Source organism: Ranitomeya imitator, chromosome 4 (assembly GCF_032444005.1).
Source record: "Ranitomeya imitator isolate aRanImi1 chromosome 4, aRanImi1.pri, whole genome shotgun sequence".
In the NCBI taxonomy this organism is placed as follows: Eukaryota; Metazoa; Chordata; class Amphibia; order Anura; family Dendrobatidae; genus Ranitomeya; species Ranitomeya imitator.
In genome coordinates this window covers 148,477,126-148,494,561 of record NC_091285.1, presented here as the reverse complement: position 1 = coordinate 148,494,561, position 17,436 = coordinate 148,477,126, and the positions used below count along the sequence as shown (strand labels likewise).

At 43.8% G+C, this 17,436-nt stretch overlaps 1 protein-coding gene across 2 annotated transcripts in view; it reads right to left on the bottom strand.

The window, feature by feature from the left end:
- KIF3A (kinesin family member 3A) overlaps positions 1 to 17,436 on the bottom strand; it is a 66,275-nt gene that overhangs the window by 30,715 nt on the left and 18,124 nt on the right. The window contains exons 8-12 of one of the 2 annotated variants that reach the window (XM_069764017.1): positions 17,169 to 17,343; positions 16,989 to 17,087; positions 8,257 to 8,322; positions 4,893 to 5,049; positions 119 to 299 (exon numbers count right to left, since the gene is read on the bottom strand). In XM_069764017.1, coding sequence (XP_069620118.1) covers positions 119 to 299; positions 4,893 to 5,049; positions 8,257 to 8,322; positions 16,989 to 17,087; positions 17,169 to 17,343 — 678 coding nt within the window. The remainder of the gene's footprint in view (positions 1 to 118; positions 300 to 4,892; positions 5,050 to 8,256; positions 8,323 to 16,988; positions 17,088 to 17,168; positions 17,344 to 17,436) is intronic. The other variant, XM_069764018.1, reaches the window with a different exon arrangement.

Genomic DNA, 17,436 nt, shown 5'->3' with positions numbered 1-17,436 from the left:
CATGTATGGGGGGTGACAAATCCTTGTGTTACTTGGATGCTAGACGAGCTTATAATGGCCCATCGTAAAAAGAAAAATCATTATTGTGGATGCAATCCCAGAGTTTTCTACCACCAACCTCCTTCTCCTCCAACTCCCTCCGCAGTTTCTCTGCCCGCCTTCTCCGCACTTCGAGCTCCTGGTTTGATTCGTCCAAAAGTTTCTCCTGTTCCTCGGCCTTGGCCAGCAAATCTACTCCTCCAACAATGACCTTTTTCTCCAAAGCGGACAGCTTCTCAAGGAGCGACTGATGTTCCTGTCTACAAGAGAAAGGCAAAAATTACATTCTGCTTCCAGCATACCCAGTCACCATCACAGTAAAGAACCACTGTGCAAACAACTATGGGAAGGAGCTTAGGTATTGTGGTGGAACTGGTCATTACACCTTGCAAATAAAAATACATATTAAACAGCACAGAATGAAAGGCCTGGCATAACCACAAATATTTGTAAAATATGCATAGCAAACCACCAAAAATGATCTTAGGCTGGTTTCACATTTGCGTTGGTCAGAGTGCGGAGGGCTGCGCACTCCCTCTGTTAAGCCCCACCCACTGCCGCACCTCTTCCACTCAGCTCCGCCTACGTCTGCATGCTTTGACGCTGCGCCGAACGCAACATGTTGCATTTTGTTGCGGTCGGCGGGCGCGTCAAAACGATGCATGTGGACGCATCCGCATACATCCACATGGCCTGTGTACCCAATGTTAAAGATAGGTAGGCAGGGAGCATGCAGACATAGGCGGAGCTGATTAGAAGAGGTGTGGCAGTGGGTGGGGCTTAACGGAGGAAATAAGCGGCCATCCGCAGCCCTCCTCAACACAAGTGTGAAACCAGCCTTACTGATAGGATAAGAAATGACGAGTAGCCGAAGTGATGTGGAAAGAGTTGTTTTCATGAAATTAAAGTGTCAATACTTGCCTATTCATTTTTTAGTGCTGTGGTTTAGGCTTTTATTAATGAATTATATATTATATTAGGTTTATATTAAAATACCGCAAAGCCACATAAAATGCCCCTATTAATGGACCACTGCAGTCACAGAACACTACTAGGACAATCCCTTCTTGATCAAAATGTTTGGCCCCGATAAAATAATAAAGCCTAAACTCAATGGGCACCAGCATCACGTGTCACAATACCGCATGAGAGCCCCGGGGAGAGCGGCGCCGACACCGCAGGAACGGCGCCAACACGGGAGATGAGTATAGGCTTGATTATTTTGTGGGGGCTAAGCATGGGGAATGAGAAGAAGTTGTCCATGTAGTGGACAACTTCTTTAATCAATAGTAATGTGATCAGGTATTCATAAGCATGGTCTTTTTTTTTTTTTATCTCAGGAATATTTTTGGGGATTTGATGTCCCTTTCAGTGAATTGCCTTTACAGAAGCACTCCCATCATAGTTTGTATCTTCATAATATACTGCGATCATTATATTACTAGATGGTGGCCAGATTCTAACACATCGGGTATTCTAGAATATGTATGTATATAGCAGCCACATAGTATATAGCACCGGCCACGTAGCATATAGGAGTACTACGTGGCCTGTGGCATATACCATGTGGCTGCTATATACTGTACATACATACATATTGTAAAATACCCGATGCGTTTATATAGGCCACGCAGTAAATAACACAGCTCACGTAGTATATAACACAGCCCACACAGTATATAGCAGCCATGCAGTATATAACACAGCCCACGTAGTATGTAACACTGGTCACGTAATATATAACACAGCCCACGTAATACATAGCACAGCCCACATAGTATATAGCACGCAGTATAGAACACAGCCACGGCCACGTAGTATATAACACTGCCCACATAGTATATAGCAGCCATGTAGTATATAACGCAGCCCACGCAGTATATAACACTGGCAACATAATATATAGCACAACCCACGCAGTATAGAACACAGCCCACATAGTATCTAACTCTGGCCAGGTAGTGTATAGCAGCCACGCGGTATCTAACACAGCCCACGTAGTATTTAGCAGTGTGGGAACCATATCCCTGTTAAAAAAATTATTAAAATAAAAAATAGTTAGTAATATACGCACCCGGCGGGATCCAGCGAACCTCTGGCGATGCGCGTGGTTGCCGCTATCTTGCGTTCCCAGGATGCATTGCGAAATTACCCAGATCACTTAGCGGTCTCGTGAGACCGCTAAGTCTTCTGGGTAATTTCGCAATGCATCTTTGGGAACGGAAGCTGGCGGGAGCGCATCGTCGGACTTCGGAAGGTGAGAATAGCAGATTTTTTGTTTTTTTATTATTTTTAAACATTAGATCTTTTTACTATTGATGCTGCATAGGTAGCATCAATAGTAAAAACTTGGTCACTCATGGTTAATTGCGGCGGTAACGGAGTGAGTTACCCGCGGCATAACGCGGTCCGTTACTGCTGGCATTAACCCTGTGTGAGCGGTGACTGGAGGGGAGTATGGAGCGGGCGCTTACAGCGGGGAGTATGGAGCGGGTGCCGGGCACTGACTGTGGGGAGTATGGAGCGGGCACTGACTGCGGGGAGTATGGAGCGGGCGCCAGGCACTGAATGCAGGGGAGTAGGGAGGGACTAATCGGACTGTGGCCGTCGCTGATTGGTCACGGCAGCCATGACAGGCAGCTGGCGAGACCAATCAGCGACTTGGATTCCATGACAGACAGAGGCCACGACCAATGAATATCCGTGACAGAAGGACAGACAGACAGAAAGACGGAAGTGACCCTTAGACAATTATATAGTAGATACACTACTGTGCACTTACAATTGCTCATTTTGCCTTTCTACCCAGCCAATTCTTCTCTTTTCTCTGCTCTGTGTAAAAACAGGAAGTCTCTTGTCCCTGCAAAAAACATTATCCTCCAACGCCTGACCCATCTGCTCCACTCCACTCCCTACCAGGGACTTTTGCGGAGTCATGCAGGGAAAATTGACCTCCTGTTTCTACACAGAGCTTAGGACTCATCTAGTCAGTTTTTAATCATGGGATGTCACAGACCTAATGGAAAAAGAGAAGAATTAGCTGGGTAGAAGGGCAAAATGAGCAATTGTAAATAAAACAGTGCTATATAATATGATAACTTCAACATATTAAGAGGATAAAACCTTTGATGGGAGTGCTACTTTAATTTTAGTTTAAGGACTCTGTTCTGTGGGCCGCATATTGCAATAGGCCAGAGGCCTGTAGAACAGTAGGGGCCAGGGCGGAGCGACGTGATGACATCACTGCGTTAGTCTGCCCGGGATCTGCCACTGTCTGATGGACTTGCTGAGTTTAGGAGAGTATGTGATGTTTGTTTTTTGTATTTTAAGAAAATACTGTGTCATTATGTACGGAGACTACTAAGGGGTCTATCGTAATAGTGTGGAGGCTGCTAAGGGGGCCCACACACATAGTAGGGGCTACTAAGGGGGCCCACAAAAATAGTAGGGCCAACTAAAGGGGCCATCATATAGAATGGGGGTTACTAAGCAGGCCCTCACATATAGTGGAAGCTACTAAGTGGGCCCACATACAGAGTGAGCGTTAGTTACTTACTAAGGGGTCTATGATTCAGTGTGGGCTACTAAAGGGGGCCATCTTACAGCATTGGGCTACTAAATGGGTCATGATGCAGTGTTGGGGTTACTAAGTGGGCTCTCATACAGAGTGAGGGCTACTAAGGAGGCCATGATACAGGGTTGGGGTTACTAAGGAGTCCTTCCTACAAAGTTGAAGTTAATAAAGGGGCCCTCCCACAGAGTTGTGGCTACTATGGGGGCCAATATACCGTTTGGACTACTGTGGAGTCTATCATACAATTTAGGGACTACTGTGGCAGCGAACATATAGTGAGGGAGCCATCATACAATGTGGGGGCTACAAAAATGTTGCAGCCAGATACTATTTTTTATGTGTTTTCTCATGAGCTTCACTATATGAAAGTAAATCACATGAAAAACTGTGCATAAAAATGCTTATAATTATGCATAAAATTATTATTATTTTTTTTTTTTTACAATCGAGACAATAAAAATTGCTGCCAAAACATTTTGAAGGAAGCTTTAAGAAGTTACCAGCACAATGTGGCAATAGGCTACAATCTCATACCCGACTGGAAAGAATGATCGTGTTGCTTTATAAAACAGTGCCTAACATTCGCGGCACAGGAACGTGCTGACTCCTATAGGCACTGGGTGGGGGTGCTAGAAGAAAACTACAGCCTTGCAACCACGTGGTTTTCATTCTGACGCCTGAAATGAGGGGCAGAACCGTAACTGTGATATCTCTTTCCATTCATTCCTCAACTGACTTTTGTTGCTAAAAAAGAAAAATAAAAAATGTAAGGATTCTATTTTTTTACGTTATTTTTACCAAGTGTTATCGCACCACTCTATCCACCAAAGAGGGGAAAAAAAGTTTGTATGAGAGAACACGGGTTATGTTAGAATTTCCCAAAAGTAAACAAACTGAAATTAATGGATTAAAGGGAATCAGGAATTCGTCAGCAGGTTTTTGCTAAGTAATCTGAGAGCACCATGATGTAATTGAAGAGAGACGGATTACAGGAATATGTCAATTACTGGGCGGTTTTTTACAGTTTCAATACAATCAGCATTTTATCAGCAGATTATCACTACACGACTAGGTGTCTCGTGCCTCCTAGTCCAATCACACTGCTGGCACTGATTAGCATCTTACTGTCACTATACAATGTATACAGAAAGCTGTGGTGTGGGCCGGTTATACATAGCTTAACATCCGAGCTTTGCTGTAAGTGATGCATTAATGGAATAAGGGTCTCTGCCCATACCTTGACGCCCTGGCTGAGGAGCATTGCCTGCGTCACACTTACTGGGCCTTAAATAGATCTTTCTCCCTTTTCTCAAGCTCCGCTCTAGCTTTATTCCGTTCTTCTTCTTCCATGTCAAGCTTTGCTTCGAGCGCCTTCCTCTCTTCGTCAATCCGAGCTTGCATCTCTGCCATTTTATCTGGGGAGACCTTCTTCTTGCCTATGGAACGAATGGAAACAGGACACATGGATTCATAAAAAGGTTTTCCTGCTTATCAAGAGAGAACCACCCTCATGTGGGTTGGGATATATCCAAACAAGTCTTGTATTGAAATGCGTACCCATTTAATACAATGTATGAAGATTCAATCAGAATTATTTAACCCTACCGTAGATCACCTTTATTTGCAAAACATACAAACTTTTTTTTTTTTTTTTTTACAATAAACTGATAAAACAAGATCAACACAACTAATAGAACAAGTGGTTTCTCCAAATGAAACATAAAATGCCTCGAGTGTAGTGCCAGAATGACAGAGTGACCGCAGACTTCTCAATTGAGGCCGGACAACCCCTGTAAGTACTGAAGATGCTTATTATGAAGGCGTGGAACCATTCTGAGAATGCACACGTCATTAAGAGAGACATTTTGGGCTATTACTATTTGTTGCATTGGTTGTGTTGAGATATTGAAATTGTTCTTATAAACAGCAGAGAGTTGGTTTGCCTTTTTCTAATAAACCTAATGCGCAGTGCGGGTTGAATAATTTTGATTGCGACTGAATAAAACACACAAGCCATCACCTATTCTAGTACAGTTTAGTTAGCATAAAACATCACACATCTCGTCTACAGAAGACACTGGGCGGCCCGAATAAGTAGCTGAAGGACCGGCCAGGGGGGGGGGGGGCATTTGCCCCTTTGCCCCCCCCCGGCACAGCCCGCCCGACTATGCTTATAGAAGACACTGGTTGGCCCGAATCAGTAGCCGAGTGACCAGCCTGGGGGGCATTTGCCCCTCGGCCCAGCCCGCCCAACTGTGCTTATAAAAGACACTGGTTGGCTCAAATCAGTAGCTGAGGGACTAACCTGGGGGGGGTTTTGCCCCTCTGCCAAAGCCTGCCCGACTGTACCTATAGAAGACACTGGGCGGCCCGGACCAGTAGTAGAGGGACCAGCCCAGGGGGCATTTACCCCTCTGCCCCCCAGGCCCAGCCCGCCCGACTGTACCTATGGAAGGCACTGGGCGGCCTGAATCAGTAGCTGAGGGACCAGCCCGAGGGGTTGGGGGGGGGGGGGGGGCATTTGCCCCTCTGCCCCATGGCCCAGCCCGCCCGACTGTACCTATGGAAGACACTGGGCGGCCTGAATCAGTAGCTGAGAAACCAGACCGGGGGGGCATTTGCCCCTCTGCCCCCTGGCCCAGCACCCTGACTGTACCTATAGAAGACACTGGGCAGCCCGAATCAGTAGTAGAGGGACCAGCCCAGAGGGCATTTGCCCCTCTATCCCCTGACTGTGCCTGTAGAAGACATTGGGGAACAATGCTATAACTACTACACATGAGGTAATACAGCATGATGCCAAAGGACCAGGTAGGAGCCAAAAATGAAGACTTATCTTGTCTTCTAGATTTCACCGCAAAACTACTGAGCACAAACCCATTACACCAACCTGCTTGTTCTTGCATTAAGTAGCAGTTGCAATTACATCGCAGATAGGCAGCATTGGCGATGAAGAGAGGAAAAAAAGCAGAAAGTTACATTACTCAATATTATTTGTATCTTGCAAAAAATAAAAAAGAAAGCCCATAAACACTGCTTTTGGCAAGGATCTACTTTTGTGTTGGCAAGCAAATATGCAACTGGATTATACTTCCAGGACAGTAACAGACGGTGTGAAAAATTATAAAAATTCCTGCAGTATTGTAAGTAATTGCACCCAAAAGCCGGAATCTAATCCTTGGACAGAGTTTCCGACCAACCATGATGATGGTGATAGTTACTGCTGAGGTGTGATCTCCATAAATGAGAACGTTTCTTGTCTGCCCATCATGAGATAAGGTGGAAAATGAAAATAAAAACGCAAAAATGTAAACTTAATTTTACAATCTTCATTAAAAACAAAAATTAGTAACCTTGCAATTTTTTACTGTCTTTATTTTACTGTCCCTCAGGAAGAGTTTTCAGCAGCGCTCCATGACAGAGACAGGATTACAGGGACTGGTAACCCCTCTATACAGCTGATGACACTGTGAAGGGTTAAACTAAGAAAAATTAAAGCTGGCTTCATTTTGTGCTTTTCGACTCCATCTTGCTGTTTTGAGATAAGTTCTGTTACTAGGTAAAAGTTCATAGTTGTTATGAGACCTTGATTGTTCTAGTTTGAACAGGGCATGAGAATGAAGGTTTATTGTTCTACGAAGACCTTGACGTTCAGGCTGTTCCTGCATTCTTATAGGTTAAGAACTGTGAGCGTGTTCTTATGTTGATTGGTTGAAGTATAACTTCTAAGAATATGAAAAGTGCGACACAATAAACGGGGCTTAGAGATCTGCTCGATCCCCCCAAACAGAGACACACGTCTCCGTCTGGTCACGCTCTGTGGATCAATTTGAAAATCACTGAGTCAACTTTGTAGGCCAATGAGTGGAGTAGGTGATAAATACAGAAGTGGTGCATATGTTTCTATTATACTTTTCCTCTAATTGTTCCACTCCTGGTTTTGGCTTACAAATACTGATGTAACATACTGACCAAATACTGCTAGTGTGACGGCAGCCTAAGATAACAGAATAAGATCATTAATAATGGCTGAAACTTGGCTGGTCCATCAAGAACTAAACCATGGTCTGAGCTTTCAGGGGTGTTTCCCAGGATAATAGGGTTCAAGTTGCAGGTTGCCATTTTGCTGTAATGCAAATTTATTTAATTTTGGGTTCAGTTTTTGGCAGCTGGCATTCATCCACCCTTTCTTATAATTCACTTTATTGTTGGTGGATATAATTGGGTATCCGTGACATAGCAATAGCATATCCAGACTATGGCTCGGAATTATTTTGCATGGTTGCATGTAGAGCACCAGACATAGGGATGAAATCTCATTCACATGCTGCAAAACTTTTCCAGATGGAAAGTCATCGCTCAACTTTCTATGTACATATTAGCATTTAGAGACATACTGGAAATTGTGTTCGAAGGGTAAACTGAAGCTTTATAGGGAAATCCACATACAGCAGAGACGAGGTATTTGTTAGTTGATTTAGCAGCGCAGCATTTAGAACTGGATGTGAAACAAGTGGGTGCGAGATGACGGCATGCATTAGGGTTCCCACTCCTATGTATTGCGTCAGATGCAGGCAGCAGTGCAGCAACTCAATGGGATGCACAGGGCAAAGGAAAGCGATGGCTCACAAGCTGCCACTCACTAGGCAAGTACTGATCCACTGGTCTCTCTATCACTGTGGAGTCTGAGCTGCTACTGCTGCTACTGCCTGGAAAAAAAGAGATGGCCCCAGAAGAAGTCATGAAGACAGGCAAAACGCAGAAACAAGAGACCTAGAGCGAGAAAATGGAAGAAGCTAGTATTCAACAACAAACTCCCCGAAATTGAAAACACAACATGAAGAACAAAAAGTCATGGCATTATGAAAGTCACACGATCCACAGACATGTTAATGAGATGGAAAAATAGATTTGGAAAACATCTCGATTTTTTTCAGTATCGAGTACGACTGTCATGCACACAAATGCCGGAACTTTCAATAGTTGTATATGGAATAATCTGCCACACAGAATGCACATGGGCACGCAAATGACCAGGGTCTGTTGTGCTTGTGCTGCTGGGAGCAGCCTGTGTGGCATAAATGAGAAACCATGGCTTGCAACGTCTCCAGACTTGGCTCCCATTAAGCAAATCGGGGACATCATGGTCAGCAATTGCAAAGGAAGCTGCCAGCAGAGGTTTTTGATGATTTGTTGAAATGCAGCATTTCTGAGACAACCAATAATAACCTCAATGTCAATGCATGCAAATGCGTGTATTTCTCAGTGTGGCGCTCATGCTCGATACTGAAAAAAAACATCAAGGTGTTTTGAAAATTTTGTTTCCATTTTTTTATTAGTTAGATAATAGTGATTAGTGTTATCTGAGCATGCTCGAGTGTTTTCAGCATATCTCACGCGTGTTAGAATAATATGTTCAAGTCACAGCGGATGCATGATTCAGAGCTGTTAGACAGCCACGAATGATGCAGCCACGGGGACTTGAACATATTATGTGAGCACGCCCAAGATACTCGGAAAGCACTCGAGCATGCTCAGATAACACGATATCCGAGCACTATTGGATATAATTAACATGTCTACATAGCCTGTGATTTCCATAGTTTTTTTTGTTGGTGAGTGTATATGCTGTCTGTCCATACATACACCTGTATACTTTTTGCCCATTCGTTCCAACATTGTATCATCTTAAGCACATATACCCATAGTTCACTCATCCTAAACTTCTGCTGTCGCACCAGCCAAGTCACGATGATGCCTGTGCCTCACACGGCGGCATGTCAATGTGTTCTGTATAGTGTGCAAATTATTTTGGTTCTACAATGACCCATATAGGTGACGGGCAAAATGCTCCCTTAGCAAGTCAGTGCCCCATTATCGTTCCTAGTTCTAGCCACCTGGCCATTTACCATTTTACACTTCATTCCCATCTGCGGCACTGTGGCCAGAGGCTGCTGACAAAGGGACAGAGAACAGAGGGACCCTGAGAGCAGGTGCCGGGAGGAGGAGGTGCGAGGGAAGTCACCAGGGGAGGGCGGAGGAAATAAGTGACATCCGCACACACCGCCTCATCTGACCCCAATACACCGACCCTGTAAACAGTGTGAGACGGAGCCACAGCTCGGTGTCCTCCACCCGCTGTGTGTGCATGTGCAGACCACGGTAATGGCAACCGCAGCATTGTGTCCAGGAGGGGAAACATGAGACCCGGGACATTCCCTTACCCAGCGGTGCCGAGCACAGCAGCGAGACGGGGGCGACACCGTGTACTGAGGGGTCACCACAAGCAGGGCCAGGGATTGGAGGGGTCACCACTGGTGACGGCTGGGGTTTGAGGGGTCACAGCAGCCAGGGACCAGGGTTGGAGGGGTCACCACAGGCAGGGGCCGGAGTAACGGCACCAAACAAATAAAATACTGTCAATACTTGGATAATCTTTTAGTTAATTTGTGTTGCAAATCTGTAGTGTTGAATATATGATGTGAAATGTTTTTATGTGCAATATAATCATTATAATTTGTGATAAATAACCACAGTTAGTTACTATGCCCAGGCAACGCCGGGCTCTTCAGCTAGTATTGGTATAAAAAGCAAAATATAGTTAACACAGAAAATGTGACAGGAAGGAAAACAAATCACATTAATGTCAATATTTACAAATCACAATAAAGTTATAAAACAGAGCAAATAATCACAGACTACTGTGTAACAGTGTCAATAACTACTGGACAACATTGAAGCTCATAGCCATGTGCTAGATACCACCAAGACAGTCCCAGTACCAGATCTGCTCATACATACTGGTTTTATTGATGAAGTAAATAATCAGGATTACCTTCCTTCCTGTTATTTTTTATAACTATAGGTTTGGATTTTTATACCATTATTAGACTTTTCACAATGCTGACAATCTATTCACAATCAGGTGGACGGTCGCCCTTTTTAAAGTGTTGGTGCTGTTTCCTCAGTACTTAAACCCTTCTCCGTGTTGGGGCGCTCTTGGGTCCAGTCAGGGAATACGTCCAAACACAACCTCCTCCTCCCCCGCCCACAAAACGGGGATTGGACGCACGCGCCAAAGAGCCATAGACTGTAATGGTTGATAGCGCGGTTGTCAGGAGTGTATGCCTAGAGGAGGCCAAAACTCAGATGGAGTCTACTACTAGAGATGAGCGAACTTAGTCTGAATGTGCCAGATTTTGTGCAGAATTTATGTTTGGCGATCGTTTCCGAAAAGATCTGCTCATCTCTACATGTCTGAGCAGTGGCTGCACGTCTAGCGGCTGTAGTCACTCGCACAGCACACGATGATGTTTGCTTATCACTAGTACTTACCCCAAAGTAGTAAAAAATAAGGGATTTACATTACAGGTAGAAAAACCACAAATGCATTCTACTGCCACCCAGGGTGTACGGTCAATGGGATCTCACAACTAAATGACAATTGGGGACTGTTTTAGTGCATCAGAGTCGGGTCACTTGCGCGGTGCACACGCTTTGGTTATAGGTCCTTTTTAGACTGTTGAGATTTACATTAAATTAATTGAATGAGGTCAAACTGAGCATCACACGGGCGGGCCAAACTCTTCATAATAAAGCAGAAAAATATTTATTCTGGAAGTCAGCTTGTTATTAGATCCTCTTGGAGGTACAAAAGGGGCAGTACTTACAAGCTCTCTGCTACAGTGCTTGTAAAAGCTGCTCAGAGGCTGCCTAGATACCTGGAGGCGGCTAGCTTCACTGACACATTGCTCCTCTGATACAGTAGAGGCAAAGCTGCCTCTGCTTGCAGAATTGGAGAGTGAGCGGTTCGAGTCAGAAGTGGGAAAAGTCAATCAAGCAGAAGGGCACCGAACCCCAACGAGCAAAGCAGGAGGCAGGGGAGGTACGCGCTTTTGAAGATTAGTCAACCCCATTGATGTGAGAGAAGAGAATATCGATCAGCAAGGCATTATTCCAAAACAAGAAGGTTTTATCAAGCAGCTCGTGTTATTAGCATGACACTATTCATTGTTAACCTTCAAATGAGTTGTCTGTACCGGCTATCCACTGCAGAGGCAATGTCGTATTACATGGGAACCATTAGGGCTTACAAAGAACGCGAGGCACTCACACACAACACATCTCCAGATCTCCCTTAAAGGGAACCTGTCACCCCCAAAATCGAAGTTGAGCTAAGCCCACCGTCATCAGGGGCTTATCTACAGCATTCTGTAATGCATTCTGTAATGCTGTAGATAAGCCCCCGATGTTACCTGAAAGATGAGAAAAAGAGGTTAGATTATACTCACCCAGGGGCGGTCCGATCCGATGGGTGTCGCGGTCCGGGGGCCTCCCATCTTCTTACGATGACGTCCTCACGTGTGCGGCTCCTGCACAGGTGTACTGATTTGCCCTGTTGAGGGCAGAGCAAAGTACTGCAGTGCGCAGGTGCTGGGCCTCTGACCTTTCCCGGCGCCTGCGCACTGCAGTACTTTGCTCTGCCCTCAACAGGGCAAATCAGTACGCCGGAGCCGCAGCCTGAATACAAGAAGAGGACGGATACATCGAGGGCTTATCTACAGCATTACAGAATGCTGTAGATAAGTCCCTGATGCCGGTGGGCTTAGCTCAACTTCCATTTTGGGGGTGACAGGTTCCCTTTAACTATGTCCATTTCTCCTTCATAAAACAACCTATTATTTTTGTATAAACCATTAAAACCAAGAGAAGATTAAACATTGTCATAAAATCCATTTTTTATGGAAATGTGCGCAGATGTTGCAATATCTTACGATACACCAGGGAGCATTTATCAGCGCCATTACAGAGAAAGCTTCTTTACTTGGTCGGAGCAGATTTCTATAATGATAATAAATGATCCCTATATAAATGATTTCTATAATGATCCCCAAATTAGGCCCCCCTCTGAGGTTTCAGGCACTCAACATTGACTAGGAGGCTACGTTCTCACAGTCTGGTGAGTTTTTGACGTAGCAGACTCTCTGCGGCTAATTTTGGTTACTTACATTTTTCTCACTATTTTAACCTGCGTTTTTATTGTGTTTTTGACGCTGGACGTTTTCATCTCTTTTTGAAATGGTGCGTTTAAAAAAAAAAAAAAAAGCTGGTTTGTCTTTTGATACTTCCTGGTATTAGGCTTTGACAATTTGATTGATACACTCCTTCTGCAGTGTAAGTGCGTTACAATTGGGGATCTAATGCAAATCTATGAGGAAGATCTGCACATGAAACTCGGTGTACCTGCAAAAGAGATTGACATGCTGTAGATCTCCAACACGCACCAGAGGTCAGCTTACACTGCGTAAAAAAAGCAAAAAAATATGGAACTGGAAGATGCTGCATTTTCCTTTGTGCAGCCAAAATACCCAGCAGCAAAAGCTCATCATGGGAATTTAACCTACAAGTACCAGGTATGAATGCACTGTAAAAAAATCTGCAATTTTCATCTCCGCAACAGAAAATTAAGAATCATGAAAAGTAGCATACATGTAAGATTTGCCTGTACTAAACCTGAAACGCCTGAAGATTTCCCAAAACAGTAACATACTGTGAGGCCCCGTTCACACCATCAGTATTCGGTCAGTATTTTACATCAGTATTTAGAAGCCAAAACCAGGAGTGGGTGATAAATGATATTAAGCTTTTCATCTGTCCCACTCCTGTTTCTGGCTTACAAATACGGATAGTGTGAACGTGGCCTGAACAGCATTTTGTAGGGCTTTTCTCTACAGAATTGGTTGTGTATTTCTTCTATTGCAGGGTCATTTCTTCATAAGGCGTGTTGGGCGCATACAGGAGGTAATTATCAGAAACTTATCTACTTTGCCTGTCAGCCTTCGGTGCCTGATTTGATGGAAAATATGATCCATATGTAGGGAGTTATTACTAAGCTGCCATTGTGGAACTTGTATTCCTTGCATCTTTTGTACTTTATACATGTAAGCACTTAGCACACATTTTTTAGGCTTCCTTGAATGCATGGATACTTTTTTTTTTTCCAAGTACCTTATGCACCATTGAGGAAGTGCTTAACGATTAACATCCACAGTATATTTTTAACAAACGGAGCCTTTGATATCTGAGCATTATTACCATGTATGAACAATACTTACACATACTCCCCCTTTGAGTTTTGTTAATTCACAGTATTTTTTATTGGGTTTAATCATGTAATTAATACTATAATAAAGTTGGATTATTGTTGTGGTAGCTACTTTTATACGTATACATTTAATATCTGCAGCATGTCTAGAATTATCAGATTATTTATGGGGTTTGCTAACATCACTGGGGGGCTGTCATAGTCATCTCATGTCACTGTCGAGAAATGTAGTTTTGCTCATCTTACGGTTCTAAAGGGGTTGTCCGGTCCAAATCGGTAAGTCTGCAATCACTCTGTCACAATCTCTCGGAGCAATTCCTATGTGTTATACATGCTCCCGGCCAGTCAGACACGCCCACTTGTCAGAGCACAGCCGCGCTCAATACAAGCATATGGCGTGAGGCCACACCCACTAGACGGGCTCTGGCCGGCAGTACGTATATCTCATACATACCCTCCGATCCCGGCTAAGAAACCGGTGAATCCTTGCAGCACACAGTGCATGCGCTGGGGGCATTCATAGGTCATGCAGAGTGACTGCAGATTTATCCATTTGGACTGGACAACCCCTTTAACCTCTTTCTGACTTTGGACGGGATAGTACGTCTGATGGCAGAACCCCCGCTTTGATGTGGGCTCCGGCGGTGAGCCCATCTCAAAAGCTGCGAAATGTCAGCTGTTTTCAACAGCTGACATGTACCTGTAATAGGCACGGGTGGAATCGCGATCCACCCCCGGCGCCTATTAACTAGTTAAATGCTGCTGTCAAACTCAGACAGCGTCATTAACAAGCGCTTCCGGCCATCGGGCTGGTAATGCGCGCACTGCTGACCCCCCATCACATGATCGGGGGGTCAGCGGTGCGTCGATGGTTGAGACATCTATGGTTGTTGATGTCAGATTACTATGAGCGCCACCCAGTGGTCGGCGCTCATAGCAATGCAGTAATTCTACTCCATAGGGACGATCTGAGCACCGCTCCTACGTAGCAGAGGCGATCGAGTTGTGCCAGCTTCTAGTCTCCCATGGAGGCTATTGAAGCATGCCAAAATAAAAAATGTTTTTAAAAATATGAAAAAAAAAAAATATAGAAGTTTAAATCACCCCCTTTTTGCCCCATTCAAAATAAAAAATCAAACCTACACATATTTGGTATATCCGCAATAACAGGCGATCAAAAGATCGCATCTACACTAAAATGGTATCAATAAAAACGTCAGCTCGGCACGCAAAAAATAAGCCCTCACCCAACCCGAGATCATGAAAAATAGACACGCTACAGGTATCGGAAAATTGCGCAATTTTTTTTTTTTTTTTTAAAGAAAAGTTTGGAATTTTTTTCATTACTTAGATAAAAGAGAACCTAGACATATTTGGTGTCTATGAACTCGTAATGACCTGGAGAATCATAATGGCAGGTCAGTTTTAGCATTTAATGAACCTAGCAAAAAAGCCAAACAAAAAACAAGTGTGGGATTGCACTTTTTTTTTTGCAATTTCACCGCACTTGGAATTTTGTTCCCTGTTTTCTAGTACATGACATGGTAAAACCAATGGTGTCATTCAAAAGTACAACTCGTCCCGCGAAAAAATAAGCCCTCACATGACCATATTGATGGAAAAAGAAAAAAAGTTATGGCTCTGGGAAAAAAGGGAGCAAAAAACAAAAACGCAAAACCAAAAAAGCTCTGGTTAAGGGGTTAAAGAGGATCTGTCCCAAGGGCAAGTGTGGCCAGTTTTAGCCCTCATTTTATTCCCGCTGCTTTTCTCAGCATTTTTTTTTTATGTTTGATCCACCTTACGGTTCAGGAGATATGGGTGTTTCTATTTGGCGCTAATTTTTATGGTATTTACCAAGGGGAGGAGCGCACATGGTGATTACCGTGTAAAGAATCTTGGGAGCCACACCTCTGTGGAAAATACTAGAACAATTAGCACTAAATAAAAAGGTCCCGCTCTCCAAGACTGTATGGAATATTTAAAAAAAAATAAATAAAAAAAAAAAAACAAATACTCAGAGGTCGGAGGGCAACGGGAATGAAATTAGAGCAAAAATTGGCTACTTCTGTCTGGGTGACAAGTCCAATGTAAACGTCATGTAGATCTTTGTATATTGTAAAGATCCAATACAATTCCATGGTAATCTTTACTACTCCGATCTAGGGTGCAAGCATGCACGCAGGTAGCTGTGCACTCCACCTGCCATGTTAATGGGACCCGACTTATCAATAAAGCAGTACAGAGGTTACAACATGACGCAGCTATTACTAATAACTCCCAATGGAGCCTGACCTCATGATGGTTCCCCTGGTACTGTTATATGTAGGGCACTGACACCTTTCCCACTTCATGAAGAAACATGAGAATGAATCATTTACAAGGGGCTGTGCATCCCAATTTTGTTTTTTTAAAGAAAATGTCCAGCATATATAACGTATTATCACTTTTTGTTTGTTACACCATGCTGAACTTTTTCTAAAAAAAAAGGGAAGCCCCTTTAAATTTTAAAGACACACCTACCAATCCTGCACCATACTCCTCCCAGGTAGTCTGCCGGTCCTGCTTCCAACGGGATTTGACCACTGCAGGCAATTACTGGCAGTGATTAATTGTATCAGTCATGTTCATAGAACCAGATCTGGATTTCAGAGCCAGCGTCTGTAGATCCCGTTGTGGTCATACGGACACGTGACCACTGCAGACATTTACTGGACAGAGTGGTGACCAACGTGTCACCAATGTGACCAGCGATTGGCAGCAGCAATCACATATCCATCCAGCCGGAAGAGACAGTCGGGGAAACAAGGCATCACTAGTATATCATAGGTCAATATCATATTTTTAACCCTGCTGTTGTCTTCGGTCAAAAACGACCGACCTTGAACTTCAATATTCTTTAAAATGTTCAAGATGCGGCTCTGAAACCCGTGGCCGACCGACCCATCCTCATTTAAGTCAATCAACCACAAGTTTCAGAACCGCATCTTGAACACCCCAAAAAATACCAAAGTTCAAAATCGGTCTCCCCAGACCGAAGACAACAGCAGGGTTAAAACATTCCATTTTTTTTTTTACATAGTGGTGGAGAGCAATTCATAAACAAATCATTAAAAATCATTAGAGCTTCCAAGGAAAGCCTCTGGGAGGAAAAGATACGGCCAATGCTTCCAGCCGGTGCTCCTACCGGTGAGTAAAGAGCCGGCTGCAGTTTCGTTATATAATTAGCGGATTTAACAGTGATAAGGGTTACACATGGATGTGAGATCTTACCTCTTCGTCTTTTCCTCTTTTCTCCATCTTCCCCAATCTCTCCATCCTCATCGTCGTCATCATCTGTACCGCTGTCATCAGAGCCAGAGATTTCCTCTCCTAAATGAACACATTGCATCCCCATGAGTACGGGTTGCCACATATTTAGGAGAAATTATCAGATAGCCATTTACTTATTACCTTCTTCAAGTTTCTTTTTAAGCTCTTCGATTTCTTTCTGAAATTGACGCAAAAGTGCGTCTTTGGGATCCTCGTTAATTCTGGCTTTATTCTTGATATTTTTCGCTCTGTTGGCGTAACGCAGAGTGCTGATCGTTTCATCGTAATTGTAGTCCGCTGGGCCAATGTTTGCACACTGAAAACGGAAGGAGGTTAAAAAAACAAACAAAAAAAAATTGTTAAAAAAATATGAATACATTGACTTGTTTATTTTATTTGGCTATACACT